This window comes from Canis lupus, chromosome 20 (genome assembly GCF_003254725.2).
Source record: "Canis lupus dingo isolate Sandy chromosome 20, ASM325472v2, whole genome shotgun sequence".
Taxonomy (NCBI): Eukaryota; Metazoa; Chordata; class Mammalia; order Carnivora; family Canidae; genus Canis; species Canis lupus.
Genome location: NC_064262.1, coordinates 25,345,136 through 25,362,798, shown reverse-complemented (window position 1 = coordinate 25,362,798; position 17,663 = coordinate 25,345,136). Strand labels below are relative to the sequence as shown.

At 37.3% G+C, this 17,663-nt stretch overlaps 1 protein-coding gene across 30 annotated transcripts in view; it reads left to right on the top strand.

The window, feature by feature from the left end:
* The window catches only part of SLC25A26 (solute carrier family 25 member 26), a 193,777-nt gene that overhangs the window by 68,974 nt on the left and 107,140 nt on the right, over nucleotides 1-17,663 (top strand). For 22 of the 30 annotated variants that reach the window (XR_004807612.2, XM_049097913.1, XM_049097911.1 and 19 more), the window contains 2 exons: nucleotides 8,379-8,535; nucleotides 12,730-12,839. Coding sequence is in view for 29 of the 30 variants with exons in the window: in XM_049097913.1 (XP_048953870.1) it covers nucleotides 8,379-8,535; nucleotides 12,730-12,839 (267 nt within the window). In the remaining variant the exon portion in view is untranslated. The remainder of the gene's footprint in view (nucleotides 1-8,378; nucleotides 8,536-12,729; nucleotides 12,840-17,663) is intronic. The other 8 variants (XM_035703501.2, XM_025456511.3, XM_025456513.3 and 5 more) reach the window with 2 other exon arrangements.

Genomic DNA, 17,663 nt, shown 5'->3' with positions numbered 1-17,663 from the left:
TGGTTCTGAAAAAGCTTTTTCATAATCTTCATGTAGTAGTATCTTCTCACTGGGCCCGACCTCCTGCTGAGAACCCCTGGCAGAGTATGACTTGAGGGGAATGGCGGGGGTTATAGTTGCTAGGGCTTGTTAGGTGGGGTGAGAAAACAGAAGAAAAGAATGAAGTATTGGACATACTTCAAAGGAAGTTTTTGATGTTCTTTGCCACATATTTTTCCTTTCTGGAAATTGCCTCCTACTCTTAAATTTGGTGTAAAGGGAGGTTACTATCCAGTGATGAAGTATTATCTCCAGATCTGTGAGGAATTGGGAATTATGCTTCCACATTCTCTAGGTTGCTTTTGTGACTTTTTTCTTTTCGGCATTTAAGTCAGAGCAAGCAGGTATTTTTTGCTTCTTTTTGTGTTGAGCAGTCACTTAGACACAAGTATATTCTGAATTTTGATCAGTTAGTGGAGCATGCAAGGCACCCTTGGAGATCACCAGTTATCTAGGACCACAGTTGAGAACCGCTGCTGCGATGGAGGCCTTTTTTCTTGTCTCGAGTACTAAAAGATGGGACCACTTTTCTTTTCTCATTTTTCTTTCGGTATAAGTGGGGTTGCTGGGAGAGTTTTAGTATTTGGTAATTGTAAAAGACTTGTTAATGTGCTTTTGTTACCACTTCCCAAATAAATGCTACATGTAGAAATAAAAATTTAATACTGAAAATTTATAAAGATTTTGAGTAGTATTAGTGAAATGTCAAATACAGAAAAGATAAAAATTGCACCCATAGCTTTTCCACCTCCACAAATTAGGTATCTTTTACCCGTTCAGCAAGACCTACTTGTCAGCCTTTGGGACTTGGAAAGATTGCTTTGAAGCCCTCCTGAGTTTGCAGTCAAGTAGGAGGCAGACCTTAAAAGGAAGATAAAAATTAGCTGTGTAGTGGCAAGGAGTGATTAAAAAGTAACCATTTACTGAGCATTTTAACATGTGCTTATGCAATTTTTTGATAGCCCAAGTCCTATAGTTACAGTTTTGTATTTTGCTTCTAAAAAATTCACCCAGGGCAGCCCGCATGGCTCAGTGGTTTAGCATGGTCTTCGGCTCAGGGTGTGATCCTGGAGACCTGGGATCGAGTCCCATGTCGGGCTCCCTGCATGGAGCCTGCTTCTCCCTCTGCCTGTGTCTCTGCCTCTCTCTCTCTGTCTCATGAATAAATAACATCTAAAAAAAAATTCACCCATAAATTCAAATCTAATGGTCATAAAGAAATTTGAATATAAATATTTCTCAAGGGCAGCACTGGTGGCTCAGCGGTTTAGTGCCACCTTCAGCCCAGGGCGGGATCCTGGAGACCCGGGACTGAGTCCCATGTCAGGCTCCCTGCATGGAGTGGAGCCTGCTTCTCCCTCTGCCTGTGTCTCTGCCTCTCTTTCTATGTCTCTCATGCATAAATAAATAAAATCTTTTTTTTTAATAAATAAAATCTTTAAAAAAAATATTCTTTAAGTTTTCTAAGTTGGTGCTGACTTGTTCCTGCCATGCATTACATGATTTGGCTTTGTGTAGAATGTGTCCACAGGCAATTCTTGTCCAGAGAGCTGAGTTGGAGGAGACATTTAAATCATAATTACTAATGAAAGACTTGAATTTATGTATTCTCTCTATAAATTTATGAAATTTAATACATGAACATATTCTTCCATCTTTGTTAAGTCTTTTTATGGCTTCTAATATTGTCACGTCAGAAATACTGCATCAGGAAACTTTGTAGGATATTTATAGTAACACTAAAAATAATAATTCATGCTTAATGATAAGTGATTGAGGCTGGTGTTTTGCTGTTTTTACTGGTATTTCCAGTTTTTTATTACAAACAAGCATATAACAGGGTTATTAATTATATTTAATTCTCATTTAATCTCAGTTGTGAAAAACTCTATGAAGTACAGGTACTATTTTCCCCATTTCATGTATGAAGAACTATAGACTTAGGGTGAAATAGCTCTGCTAAGGAGATGCAGTTGAGATTGAAGCTAGGTCTGTCTGATGTCAGAACTATGTTTTCAGGCAATATTTAATCTGTACGAATTTCTGAAGAAATGGAAGGATACTCAAGTCAAATTTTAGAACCATTACTGTGTTCTTGAGAATAGCCTCACTAAACAAAAATGAAGTGACACAGCCTTTTCCATTAGGAGGTGATGATAAACAGGATTTCTGGAGAAGTCACCCTAAGTAGACCACAGAGCTGTCAGTGTCAGTGTGGAATGCCTGCAAGTATAGTAGTAGATAGATAGCGCTGGCTTTCTGTTGTCACAAGTGCTCCAGCAAACCACGACAGGAACAATCAGTGAGTGATGTACTCTTTTTCTTTGGAAGATGCGATCTTTTGATAAAGTTCTCATCATCTCGCGTTTCCTTTTGGTTCAAACCAGCAAACAGGTGCAGAAGCCCTGCAGCTTAGGAGGTTCTGGGTTAGATATTTAGGAGGGCAAAGGTGACTGACCCCGCTTCTGGTCTAAAGAATCCTAATGTCAGGTCAGACATAATGGTTAGCTAGTACTGAAAGTGAATATAGACGGAGTTAGATGGGCAAGTAGTCAAGGAAGTAGCACTTAATTCTGACTGGGAGCTTGTGAAGGACTTTAGGAGGGATGCGGCATTTGGTCACAGCCTTCAAGTGGACAGGACTTTGGCAGGTGTGTATGTATGTACGTACAGTGGTGGGGGAGTAGGTGGTCTGCTGTAGACAGGAGACAATGGGGATAGGAGGGACATCCCACATTGAAAGAAAAACTCAAGCAGGAGGGCAGAAGTGAGAAGTATAAGGACAGGTTCAGGAAACAGATTGGATGGGGCTCACAGTCCACAAGAATATGAAAAATGAAGCCAGATACATTGTAGTGTAGGGCTCTTGGGTCAAGGCTCTTGTTACCCTGTAGGTGCTGCCTATATACCACATGCAACCAGGGAATTAAGGTTTTTTTTTTTTTTTTTTTTTTGTGGAGCAGTATTCATTTTGACAAGCTTCACTTTTATATGTTTATAATACTCATTACAAGACCGGAACAGTACAAAAATTAGCAAGATACTACTCATCCCAAATTTCTTTCCATAGAGGAAGTAACTTGTAGCACTTCAGTGTGTATGGTTCTAGACTTCTAGTTATGCATATATATACAAATCAATACACATTTCTTTGAAAGGTGAGATCATATGGGATATATTGTTTGATAGCTTATTTGATTAATTTAAAAATATAACCCATGTTTCGGTGCCAGTGCGTTCAGATTGACCTCATTCTTTTAAAGGTTGTGTAGAAAAAAAAATACATAAAGGTTGTGTAGCAATCCATTACTCAGAGATAACATAATTTATCTAACAAGTCCCCAAGGATGGACCATTAGGTTATTTCCAGTTTTTTACTGTTACAAATAATGCTGTAGTAAACCATCTTGTATATTTATGCACTTAATTCTGTGGAAGAAATATTTAGAAATAAAATCATGGGATCAGGGGCTTTATAATTTAAAATTTTCGTTTTGCCAAATTGTCCTTCAGAAAACTATAATAATTTGTTTCCCTTAATAGTGCCCATACCTATTCTTCATATTTTTAGCCTTTTCTGATTTATGGGGAAAAGTTTTAATTTGTTTTTATTTGATCATTAATGATGGGGAAACATATTTATAATTTTGTTGGCTGTTTATATTTTTCTTTTGGGAATTGTGTGGTCCTGTATTATGCAATTTGTTTTTAATTTGATATACCTTTTGAAGGTTGATTTATAGTATCTTCTAACATGGGTGATAGATAACTTATTAGGGTCATTGATTCAGTCATTGATTTTTTAAAGATTTTATTTATTTGAGAGCGAGCGAGGGAGAGTGCGAGCTGGGGGCAGGGAAAAGGAGAAGCAAGCTCCCCTCTGATCAGGGAGTCAGATGTGGGGCTGGATCCCAGGACCCTAGGATCATGACTTGAGCCAAAGGCAGACGTTTAACAGACCAAGCCACCAGGTGCCTCTCAGTCATTTTTTTTTTTAACTTCAATATTTAAAAAATTGTTATAGTTGCTAGCTTTTTTAAATAATAAATTTGTTTTTTATTGGTGTTCAATTTGCCAACATACAGAATAACACCCAGTGCTCATCCCGTCAAGTGCGCCCCTCAGTGCCCGTCCCCCATTCACTCCCATCCCCTGCCCTCCTCCCCTTCCACCACCCCTAGTTCGTTTCCCAGAGTTAGCAGTCTTTATGTTCTGTCTCCCTTTCTGATATTTCCTACCCATTTCTTCTCCCTTCCCTTCTATTCCCTTTCACTATTATTTATATTCCCCAGTGAATGAGACCATATAATGTTTGTCCTTCTCCGATTGACTCATTTCACTCAGCATAATACCCTCCAGTTCCATCCACGTTGAAGCAAATGGTGGGTATTTGTCATTTCTAATGGCTGAATAATATTCCATTGTATACATAAATCACATCTTCTTTATCCATTCATCTTTCGATGGACACTGAGGCTCCTTCCACAGTTTGGCTATTGTGGACATTGCTGCTAGAAACATCGGGGTGCAGGTGTCCCGGCGTTTCACTGCATCTGTATCTTTGGGGTAATCCCCAACAGTGCAATTGCTGGGTCGTAGGGCAGGTCTATTTTTAACTCTTTGAGGAACCTCCACACAGTTTTCCAGAGTGGCTGCACCATTTCACATTCCCACCAACAGTGCAAGAGGGTTATTGCCTGGGATGCATGAGTGGCTCAGCAGTTGAGCGTCTGCCTTTGGCTCAGGCGTGATCCCAGTTCGGGGATCGAGTCCCACATCAGGCTCCCTGCATGGAGCCTGCCTCTCCCTCTGCCTGTCTCTGCCTTTCTCTCTGTGTCTCTCCTGAATAAATAAATAACAGCTTTTAAAAAAATAGTTATTGCACGCCTACTGTGTACTGGTGCTGGGAACATACTGGTTAGCAAAATAGATATGGATCTTAGAGTCTGATGGGACTGTAGAATTAAAAAATTGTGATTAGCATGCGCAAACAAGAGGGTCTAAGCCTAGACTGGCAGATTTGGGAGCATCTGTACAGTCCTAGAAATGAGTAAGATCAGATGATTTGGAGGAAAAGAGAGCAATGAGGTGGCAAGGAGGTGCCAAGCAGAGGGCAATGGCAGTGGAGTTGAGCGGTAGATGGGGTCCTGAACTTTCAGAACCTTGTAGGCTGTCCTATGATTTTGTCCTTTATTCTTAGGGCTCTTGGAAGATTTGGGAGACTTATAGGCTGGAGAGTGGCTAGATGAAATTGAAATTTGCATTTCATGAAAATGATGCTGCCATTAGTGTGTAGGGGCCAGGAGCACTGGCAGGAGAGTGAATCAAGGTGGGGAAGAAGACAAGGATGCCAGGAAACAGGCAGCACTTGTCAGAGGCAGAGTCACTAGTGACTGCTTTGTTGTAGAGAAGACCAAGGAGGGATGTTCCTCAGGGAAGCCTTAGCGTTGTTTAAGCCAGTGGCCTGTGATGATTTTGTTTAGCTAAATTAGACAGGTAGTTTGGTTTTATCCTGTAGCTGAGCAGCAGTGTTTTTTTCCGTTATTTTGCCAGCCTCTTTTTGAAAAAGAAAGGTTCAATAGTATGAAGTCTTGAATTTTTTCAACTCCCAGAGTAGTTTTTTTTTTTTAATTTTTTAAAAAAATTTATGATAGTCACAGAGAGAGAGAGAGAGAGAGAGAGGCAGAGACACAGGCAGAGGGAGAACCAGGCTCCATGCACCGGGAGCCCGATGTGGGATTCGATCCCGGGTCTCCAGGATCGCGCCCTGGGCCAAAGGCAGACGCCAAACCGCTGCACCACCCAGGGATCCCCCCAGAGTAGTTTCAAAGCACTCATTAGTTACTTCCTCTCTACATCCTGTAGCACTTTACATTTATTAAGTTAGAGGCATATTTTATATCAAAGTTTCAATAAATTGTTATGTTATAGTAAGGCTTGCTGGTTATCTGAGATATGTTCTGTATATTTGGCTTTTGTCTAGTTCTTTACTTACAGTTTTCAGTGTAAGCTACCACAAATCTTGAAACTAATTATTTGCCTGATGACAGAGTGAGAGTGAGAGAGAGCAAGCCAGAGCAAGTGCATGCGAGCAGGGAGGAACACGGGGAAGGAGAGGGAGAAAGAATCTGAAGCTGACTAGGAGTTCAGCCCAAAGCCTAACTCAAGGCTTGATCCCAGGACCCCTGAGATCATGATCTGAGCTGGAACCAAGAGCCAGAGGCTTAACTGAGCCACTCAGGCACCCCTACCTTTTTGATAAATGATCATAAATAAAACAAGTTTCTCAGACCAAAGAATAAAAGAATTTGACGGAGTTCCTTATATTCAACTGCTGTTGGCTTATGCATTTTGAATATAATTATGTGCATAACAGTATTACATGTAAAATTAGCAGTCCCAAAAGTTTTTGTTTAAATCTTAAATATGTTGCTGTGTGGCTAAAATATATCAGTATTTTTTTTCTTTTTCCTATTTTTTATTAGCTTTTTGTTTTGTTTTCAATTTTTTTCAGTCTCATGAATTTAAATGACATTTGAGTTACAGAAGTTTGAAATCTGCAAAAGCAATTAGTAACTTCTGATTCGTGTTTTACTAGATAAACAGATTGAATCTGGTTATTTTATTCTCTGAAGGTAAGAATTTTGATGAAAGAAGGGTTAGAGAATCAATGCATGCAAAGTAGCCAAATAGATTAAAAGACTAATTAACTTATTGATTAAAATTTAGCAGTAGATAGCATCTCTCTGAACCCTCTCTTAAGATTAAAGAGAAAATTAGAATGAAATGCAGCATGTTTATAAAGAATCTAGTCCTATCAGATTTCTCCAGTGGGATTTTTTTTTCCTTGTGTTTTGAAAAAATGAAGAGGCATGAGCAATATTTTATGTACTGAATTTTACAAAATCCTTTAAAAATAATTGAGAAGAATATTGAAAAAGATTGACTTTTTTTTTTTTAAACTTTCCTACTTTACTTACAAACATATTCCAATGACTTAGAAAAGGCTGTCTTTATTTCCAGAAAGAAATCCCAGTTGTCATTCTTTGTGGTTTTCTTCTGGCATATCTCTGTGTTGTTTTGGTGACATCTTTTTAGGTCATTCACAGAGTAGACCTTTGTGGTCTTTGAGGTTCCAAAGGTTTCATGTCTCTCAGGCCGATCACATAGTACAGTATTAATATTTATGGCTATGTACTTTCCTGCTTCTATTAAAATAGTTTTTAATTATGTACCTGTCCTAGTTCATTACTGGATTTCTCATCAGAGTAATTTCATTGTTGCGGTAAACTCTTGCACTGGTTTTTTGGTGAGTGGTAAGTAGAGCAGAGTGTTTGCTATGTACTAAGCTTTGTACTGCCAGAGCATTTTGTGTACCCAAAGGATGGAAACAGTACATCATTTTGAATTTTCCCTGTATGTTTGAATAATATTGATTTTCTTTTTCTGTATCTTAGTTTTTAATATGTAGTTTTAACATATATATATATTTTACCTTTTGAATAGATAATACATTCATGTTCAAAATCCAAAAGATGAGAAAAGTTAGTGATTCACTAAAATTATTATATAGCAACCATATTGAGAGTCTTTTTCTCTTTGTAATTCTTCTTTTTTCCCAATTTTTTTTTACTTAATTTAAAAATTATCAAGGAATTTTTAAATATACATAAAGGAGAGTGAATACCACAGGAGTCCTTAGATGTATGGATCTTAAAATACAGATCTAGATTCCCAAGGACCATTACCTATCTCAGGGTGGAAGTCTCTCCCCAAAAAAGTCTTCAGTTTTACTATGCATTTGTTAAAAAGACAAAAATACAACAATTTGGTTGATATGGAAAGATCAGCAAGATAAATTAAGTAATAAAAGTGATGTGCAGTACAGTACATATTGTATATATCTTTTAAAAAATATATGTATTTACATTTGTTTATATATACCTAGAGTAACTTCAGAAGGATACAGTAAGCAACCGGCCGAAGTGGTTACCTGAGTTATTATACTAGGGAAAGAGACTTTGAACTCTTAACCTGAGATTGCTTGCTTATTTTTGAACCATTTGGAAGTATTAAAAATTTAATTTGATTCATTTTAAAAATAAAAATGTACTTAAATTACAATTTAAGAATATAGCACAACAATGGTTATTTCCCCAGGAAAATCTATAAAATTAGATAGAAGTTCCTTTGACTTTGCCAAATAAGCTGTGGACTGATCAGTATGAGAAACAGGCTTTAAAAATTACTTTTTTCTTATCCTCACCCCCAAATGGCAGAGAGCTTATTCAATTGTAACCTTCTTCCTTTCTTTTCTTTTCTTTTTCTTTTTTTTAAAGGCTGGTGGGGTAGCAGGTGTTGCTGTTGACCTGATATTATTTCCTCTGGATACCATTAAAACCAGGCTGCAGAGTCCACAAGGATTTAATAAGGCTGGTGGTTTTCGTGGAATATATGCTGGTGTTCCTTCTGCTGCTATTGGATCCTTTCCTAATGGTAAAAAAAATTATATTGATATTCTCATTGCCAGAAAGCCAAGATAATGAGATTTATCTCCAGGATGGTATATGATGTTACCCCACATAGAATTGCTCATGTGTTGTAGCTTATCTCTTGAATTTATTTTCTATTCATTAACCCATTGCTTTTGTATCAGCTAGTGCTAGAGATCCCATTCCACTGTATTTGTCAACAATAGGAGCAGTCTTTCTAAAATGGTTTTTCTTGTTAAAATTCGCAGTTAGAATCTTGAAAATGTTGTTCTAATATTGGTTGCCATACCTCAGAACAGTGGTTCTCACCCTTGTCCACACAATGGAATCTCTTGGGAAGCTTTAAAAAAATACTGATGCCTGTATCAGCTCCCTAAGTTTAATTGGTCTGGGCTTTGCCTGGGTATCAGGGGGTTTAGTCACTTCCTAGGTGATTGCAGTATGAGGCTGAGTTTAATAACTACTGCCTTGGAGATTCTTTTGGAGCACATGAACCTAAGAGGCCTTAAATTCTGTCTTATCTAAATTGCTCTTAGATGATGCAGCCAACTCCACTAACCTCCTCTTGGATATCTCCTTTAGGTGTCTTGCTTTTGTTGTAGTTTGGAGTCACATTATATGATTTATGGCGCTCTTATTTTGTAATCCATATAATCTGTTTTATTTAATCCATTTGTTGATGTACTTTTTTCAGATACTTATCTCATTTTGCTTACTGACGCTTTCAGTGGCACTCTGAAGCAAACCAAACAACCACCCACCACACACACACACACAATTATAGAACCTCTGTTCTAGGAGATTCTTTTTTTTTTTTTTTTTTTAAAGATTTTATTTTATTTATTCATGACAGACAGAGGGAGAGAGAGAGGCAGAGACACAGGCAGAGGGAGAAGCAGGCTCCACTCAGGGAGCCTGACCTGGGATTCTATCCTGGGTCTCCAGGATCATACCCCAGGCTGAAGGCGGAGCCAAACTGCTGGACCATTAGGGCTGCCCTCTAGGAGATTCTTTTCTTTTCTTTTTTTTTTTTTTTAATTTATTATTTATGATAGTCACAGAGAGAGAGAGAGAGAGAGGCAGAGACACAGGCAGAGGGAGAAGCAGGCTCCATGCAGGGAGCCTGATGTGGGACTCAATCCCGGGACTTCAGGACCATGCCCTGGGCCGAAGACAGGCACTAAACTGCTGAGCCACCCAGGGATCCCCAGTGATCCTAGATTTGATCATAGTGTGGTCACCTGAAGAGGTTAAAAAAGTCCCGATGGGGATCCCTGGGTGGCTCAGTGGTTTGGCGCCTACCTTCGGCCCAGGTCGTGATCCTGGAGTCCCGGGATGGAGTCCCAAGTCGGGCTCCTGGCATGGAGCCTGCTTCTCTCTCTTCCTGTGTCTCTGCCAATCTCTCTCTCTCTCTCTCTCTCTCTCTATCATGAATAAGTAAATAAATAAACCTTTTTTTAAAAAAAAAAGTCCCGATGCCTGTGTTGCACTTTCAAAGATGTGATTTCACTGATCTCAAGTGTGGCCTGGGCATTGGAATTAAAAAAACAAAAACAAAAACTTTTTATGGTATTTCCTTGATCATTCTAAAAGTTCTTTTTCTCTTACAAATTTCACAGAGGAATTAGTGTTGGTAGATGGTAGTATTAGCAATAGTCCATGGAGTACATGGTGCTTCTGGGCTCACAGGACTATTTTAGATTCTTGCCAGCAGGATTTAATAATGTACATGTGGTTTTGAACTTTTGCATTTGTGAGAAAATGCTTTTCTTGCTCTACTTCTTTTTTTTTTTTTCCCCATCCACAGAACATCAGCAGATATATGATGCGGGGTAGATAGTCAAAGTCCCTGTGTTTCAGAAATGGCCTTTTTGTTATTTTCTGTAAATTTTGGTTGAATAGAAGTTTCCTACATGACACCTTTTTTTTTTTTTTTCTTCTTCTTTAACTCTTTGTTAAGGTTCTAGTCCGGGTGCAATAAACCAATGTAACATTCCATGGCTGTAGACTTTTCTGAGAACATATAGTGGTCCCCCCTTATCCGTGGTTTTGCTTTCAGTGGTTCACTTACCTGTGATGAACTGTGGCCCAGAAGCAGCTGATCCTCCTTCTGATGCATCATCAGAAGTCAGTAGTAGCCTAATACTATGTCACATACCTACATCATTCATCTTACTTCATCTCATCACATAGGCCTTTTATCATCTCCCATCATCACAAGAGAAAGGGTGAATACAGTATCGATACTTTTGAGAGACCACATTCACATAACTTTTATTACAGTGTATTGTTATAGTTCTATTTTATTATTATTGTTGTTCATCTCTTACTTTGCCTAAATGATAAATTAAACTTTGGCATAGATGTGTATGTCCAGGAAAAAATGTAGTATGTATAGGGTGTACTATCCATCATGTCAGTCTCGTGCTGGGGCTCTCCCCTGTGGATAAGGGGAGACTGCAGTATTCTGCAGTGGTGAAGACTTGGGGAAGAAGAGGACTAAGGGTTGAAAAAGGAGGAGACAGAAGACCCCTATTCAGGTTCTTTACTTCGATTTAGAAGGGAATGTAGAAAAACCATAGGTTTTTGTTTTTAAAAAGCTAGAAGAGACCTAGGTATCAGCCCAATTTCTGTTCTTTGTTGTAACTTGTCCAGAGTCTCACTTGGAACCTTGTGACATCATTTCTAATTAGTTGGGTTTTCTTGGGTGTCGTCTGGAGAATTTTGGGATTTACATTTCATTTTGTTTTGTTTTTTGTTTTTTAAGTAGGCTCTACACCCAGCGTGGAGCCCAAAGTGGGGCTTGAACTCTTGACTTTAGATCAAGACCTGAGATCAAGAGTTGGTGCCTGTAGGATTTATAGTTCTTTTTTTTTTTTTTTTTTTTAAGATTTTATCTATTTATTCATGAGAGACACACAGAGAGAGGCAGAGACATAGGAAGAGGGAGAAGCAGGCTCCTGGCAGGGAGCTTGATGTGGGACTAGATCCTGGGACTCCAAGATCATGCCCCAAGCTGAAGGCAGATAGATGCTGAACTGCTGAGTCACCCCGGCATCCCAGGATTTACATTTCTAGAAGATTTTGTGTATCACAAAAGTGGCAATATAATCTGAGCAGGTTGAAATGGTTAACCAGGAAAACCTAGGAACTTGTAGCACTTTCTTCCTTCCCTGTGGTTTGGGTGGGAGGATGAAATGTGTAGCAGGTGGAACTTACTGCTGATTGCAGTTAAGGAAATTCTAGCTGCATTTAGTGAGTGTGCTGAAGTAAAGAAAGACTTCTTGAGAACCACTGTGGGATTAAGGACCTATGTTAATTATGTAAAACTGTTTGCATTGGTCATTACTCCTTCAGGGACAGGAGTCCTCATTTGGCCCAGTGTTTCTATTTGTTAGCAGCCTGAGGAGAGTTTAAAAGCTTGTTGACTTTAACAATGTAGAACTGATTTTTCAGTATGAAGCTCTTTTTCTAAGTGTTTTAGACTTTACTATGATTTTGTTCAAACGTCCTTCAAAAGATGAATTTGTCTTTCATTTATCTTTCATGCCTTATCTTTTAAGAAAGTGATAAACATCTTTTGATTAACAGTACATGGCAGGTTTTAAAGCTGTCTTGTGCCTAAGATAAGTTTGTGGTGACAGTGAGAGCTTTTTTGAGATTTGATTTCCAGTTGTAATTAAATAGTTGATTATTTCCTTGATGTAAAGGTGAGATGATATAGCAAAAAGTAGCCATAGTTATTTTGAGTGAACAGCAATAAAACATTATCAAAAAGATATTTTATTTAAAGTATATATTTTCAGTCTTAACCTCTTTATAAATCAGCATAGCTGATTGTTCTATTTTATGTAACGGTAATTAGGATTACAGAAATTTGTATCTTATTCTAGAATGGTTACTAAAAAAATATCAAGTGACTTATTACTACAAAATGATGAATGCCAGGTTTGCTGTTAGGCTTCCTCAGAACTAGGATCGTGTCTTCTGCATTTTTATAAATCCAGGATTGGGCATATAATATGGGCTAAGTAAATTCTGCAAGAGTGGGGCAGGGAGGAAGAGTATGTGTTCACCTATTATCGTTATATCTTACAATTTAATAATTATTGTTGTAAATTTTTTTGAGACCCCTATTTCTTAACAGTTTGAATATATATTTAAACTTTTTGAAAGACTGGCTTGTTTTAAATTTCAGCTGCTGCTTTTTTTATCACCTATGAATATGTGAAATGGTTTTTGCATACTGATTCATCTTCATATTTAATGCCTGTGAAGCATATGTTGGCTGCCTCTGCTGGAGAAGTGGTAAGTAACAAGTTATGTGTGTAAAATACTTACAGAAACCATGCATATATCTTTGGTGCAGATAATACTTTGATTTTTAAAAGACAATTCTTATAAGTTATGAAAGTCTAAAACACCAATAAATGTAAATGGATTAAATACGATAGTTAAAAGATAGAGTCTAGATAGAATGAAAGAAAAATCCAGCAATATGCTATTTTCAAGAGACAGCCTAAAACATATTTATACAGAAAGAATGAAATTAAAAAGATGGAAGTAGATATCCATGCATATTGTGATGGCTTTGTGTTGTGTCAACATAACTGAGCTGGAACTCTATTTCCTAGAACTCCCTTTCCAGGATCATTCCAGGTTATGCTGGCTATAAGATAAACTAGCACAAGATTTGAAAGGTGGAAGTGAAGCAATAGTTGTGTTGATGCTTACAAGGTTGGTGTTAGAATCTGGTCTACAGCCTCTCCAGTTCCTACTGGATCATCTCCTTCAGCTTCTCTAAATTCTGAGACAGATGTGTGGGCTCTGCAGTGAAGAATGCTAGTTTATACTACAAGTCACCCACATCAGTAAGGTTGGTGAGAAACAGATGGGTCAGTTTATCCTTTGTCCTTCCCCATTTCACATCATTTCATCCTTCCCCCTGCCTGCCCTCTGATTTCTGTCCTAACGCTAGATGTAGAATGACTATTCTACATAACCTGCTTAATCAGCTCCCACAATTACAGTTTACACCTATAATAATCCTTTATTCTTATCACTGAAGAGCTGATAGAGTTATGTTAGTGTCAGGCAAAAAAATCACTGAAAGCCAAAAACCAAAGAGACTATCATATAGTGATATAAGGAATAATTCTCTTGGGAGATGCAATAAACTTGATATAATCTCAAAATATAAAGGAGAGATTGCCAGAAGAACAAGGAGAAATACTAGAAATGTAATTTTTTAAAATTTAATTTTTTCCCATCATGATAATTGTACTCTTTAATCCCATCCCCTATTTCACCCATCCTCCCACCCACCAAAACTATAATTTTTGTTGGAGATGTTAACTTCTATCTGTAAAAATCTTAAGACCAGACAGGCAGAAACATTTATTGAGACCATAGAAGATTTGAACAAGAGAATGACAAGATGGGGCTAATGGATATGTGTAGAGCTCTGCACCTAAGAGTTGAAGATTATTTACTTTTTTCTAGCATACTTGGAACATGAATAAAAATGTATGAACCAGTAGTACAACAAAGTGAATTTCAACAAGTAGTGTAAAGACAAGGTTGTACAGATCATTTGGTGTCTGATCATAGTAGAATAAACTTGGAAAGCAATGACAAGATAGGCAGTCCCTCTCTCAATACTATTGTGTTGATATCTGTGTCTGTCCTTATGTCGGTACCACATAGTCTTGATTACTGCAGTTTTGTGCTAAGTTTGGAAATCAGTAAGTAGGAGTCTTCCACCTTTGTTCTTTTCTATCAAGATTGTTTTGCCTATTCTGGTCTCTTGCATTTTCATGTGAATTTTAGAATCAGCTTATCAATGTCAGTAAAAAAGGCAACTTAGATTGTGATAGGGATCACATCAAATCTGCAAATCAATTTTGGAGACAGTTGCTATATTAGAAATACTGAATTTTCTGATGTATAAATATATGGTGTTTTTCTACTTATTTAGGTACTGATTTTTTTTAAACAGTGTTTTGTAGTTTCAGAGTATAAGTTTTATACTCCTCTTGATAATTTATTCCATTTATTCCTTTTGGTGCTATTCTAAATGGAAATTTTTAAAAAATTTCATTTTTGGGGCACCTGGGTGACTTGGTTGAGTATCTGCCTTGAGTGTCTGCCTTCATGATCCTGGAGTCCTTTAATGGAGCCCCATATTGGGCTGCCTGCACAGTGGAGGGTCTGCTTCTCCCTTTGCCTCTCTGTACCTCACATCCCCTGCTTGTGTTCTCTCTCTTGCTTGCTCATTCTCTCAAATAAATAAATAAAATCTTTTAAAAATAAAATTTCATTTTCCATTAGTTCATTGCTACATGTAGAAATGATTTTGTTTTCATATATTGATCTTGTATCTTGTAACTCTGGGGAACTCATTAATCAGTTCTGAAGCTGTTTAGTGGATTCCTTAGAATTTTCTATGCATGAGGTCATATTCTCTGCAAATAGAGGTAGTTATACTTCTTTCTTTTCAGTCTCTATGCCTTCTATTTTATTATTATTTTTTGCCTAATTGACCTGACTAGAAGCTCTAGTACAGTGTAGAATAGGAGTGGCGGGAGTGTGAGTCCTTACGTTTTTTTCTGATCTCAGGAAGGAGGTCTTAGTGTTCCACTATTAAGTATGATGTTAGCTGTGAGGTTTTCATAGATGTTCTTTATCAAGTTGAGGAAGTTGCCTTCTGTTCCTAGTTTGTTGGATGAATTTTTTTTTTTTTTTTTTTTTTTTTTTTTTTTACATTGTGAAGGTTGCATTTTGTCCATGTTTCTGTTCATCTATTGAGGTAATCATGAGACTTTTGTTTTTTACTTTGCTGATATGGTGTATTACATTAATTGGTTTTCAAACATTAAACCACTCTTGCATTATTGGAATAAATCTCACTTGATCGTTGTATATAATACTTTTTACTTAGGGCTAGGTTTTATTTACTGAGGACTTCTGTTTCTTTATTCATAAGAGATAAAAGTCTATACCTTTTATTGTGTCTTGCTAGTTTTGGTATCAAGGTAGAACTGGCCTCATAGCAGGAATTGGGAAATGTTAAGATAATTTAAAAGAAAGTTATTTTAAAGATATATAGTCAAGTTAATTATATCATTTTAGTTGATGAAAACATATCAGATTATATCTGGGAAATCCAGTAGAAAAGGAATTATGGGCAAAAGTCTGTTATACAGAAAAGCAGTATCCCTCTGTGTGATAATATGAATTGTTGAGGTTATGATGTTTGATAAAGACAAAAGATGATCTCTGCTCTCCTTTGTTATTTTTGTGTCTTAAAAAATTATTTTCTTGTATCTAGGATATATAAAACCTCATACTTTTTCATTACTGTAAAATGAGTTTCTTTTTTTAAGAATTTTAATTCTAGTATAGTTAACATACAGTGTCATATTAGTTTCAAATGTATAATACTTGGGCTTCCCGAGGGGAGCCTGCTTCTCCCTCTGCCATTTATTCTCTCATGAATAAATAAATAAAATCTTTAAAAAAATGATTTTTCAGAACCCAAATTAAGTCTGGATTTTTTAAAAAAAATGCTTTCATGATTTATTGAAGTTACAAAAATGATGGGACCAGCAGTGAGTGTATTGATTTCTGAGTGGCAGGGAACACAAGTGGTAATTCTTTCATGAGCCATGGACCCATTTAGGAATCTAATGATTGGCTGTCTCTCCAGGAAATTGAATGCATGAACATTTTGCATAGAATTTCTGGACATTTTCATTCCCTCTACTCTTACTTGAAGTAGGAACTCCTGTGCTTGAAGTGTACTGGAAAATTAGCTTAAACTGCAATTTAAAAGCAATTTATACTTAATTTAAAAACAATCCTTTAACCTATTATCCCAGGTTTAGATTTTTTTCTGTGATTATGTTCTGATTTTAGAACCTCATTATATGCTGTATTTTTTGAGTATATAAAAGAATAACAAGTTATGAGAGTTTCAGTGTCTCTCAGAATGTGAAACTGTCCTTGTGACAGCTCTTGCCTCATTATTTTAGAATTGCATGTTGGTTAAGCTGAAATATTCTCATAAATTCAGTATTTAGTTTATATTTTATAGCATTTTGCCGAAAACAGGCAGCAAAAAGAACTTGGCCTCTTACTTCATCTCACATGGGGCCATCTTGCCTGAAAGCTAATTTGCCATGTCAAAGGATAGGCTTTCTTAAAATTTTTTTTTAAAGATTTTATTTATTTATTCATGAGAGACACAGAGAGAGGCAGAGACATGGGCAGAGGGAGAAGCAGGCTCCCCTCGGGAAGCCCAATGGGAGCCTCAATCCCAGGATTGTGACCTGAGCCAAAGGAAGACACTGAATCACTGAACCACCCCCAGGTGCTCTGGTTTTCTTCAATTTGAATACTGAAGCCTTTGTCATTGTGTTCTTTGTGTGAACTCTAGGGTGTAGGAGCTGGGGTAGGTAGATGTGAGCTAGGAAACAAGTGTTTATACCCTAGAGATAAACAGTTCTGGGACAGTCATATTTTTATTACGTCTCTCAGGATTTCTGTGGTCCCTTAGATGGTAAGGCCTAATGTCAGATACCTTTTTATAGTTTCTGTGGTGCCTGGAGAACTTTAAAAAGAGAAGCAATCAGTAGCGGGTATGTAGATTGACTTCACAGGTGAGACTTATCTTGATGGTATTTGATTGATTTTAAATTTAGTTACAGTGTCCTATGTTGAAAAGATTTTTAGAGTGTGTGGAAATGTTGATTATGATGCTCCAGTTATCTTTGTACTTTTTTTTTTTTTAAGATTTTAATTATTCATTTGAGATAGCGCAAATGGGGGCAGAGAGAGAGGGAGAAGCAGGCTCCTCACTTAGCGGGGAGCCTGATATGGGGCACGATCCCAGAACCCTGAGATCACGACCTGAACCAAAGTCAGATGCTTAACCAACTTAAAAAAAAAAAAAAAGATTTTATTTATTTATTCATGAGAGACACAGGCAGAGGGGGAAGCAAGCTCCCTACAGGGAGCCTGATGTGGGACTCCATCCTGGATTCCGGGATCAGGCCCTGAGCCAAAGGCAGATGCCCAATTCCTGAGCCACCCAAGCGTCCCTTTTTTTTTTTTTTTTTTTTAAAGATTTCA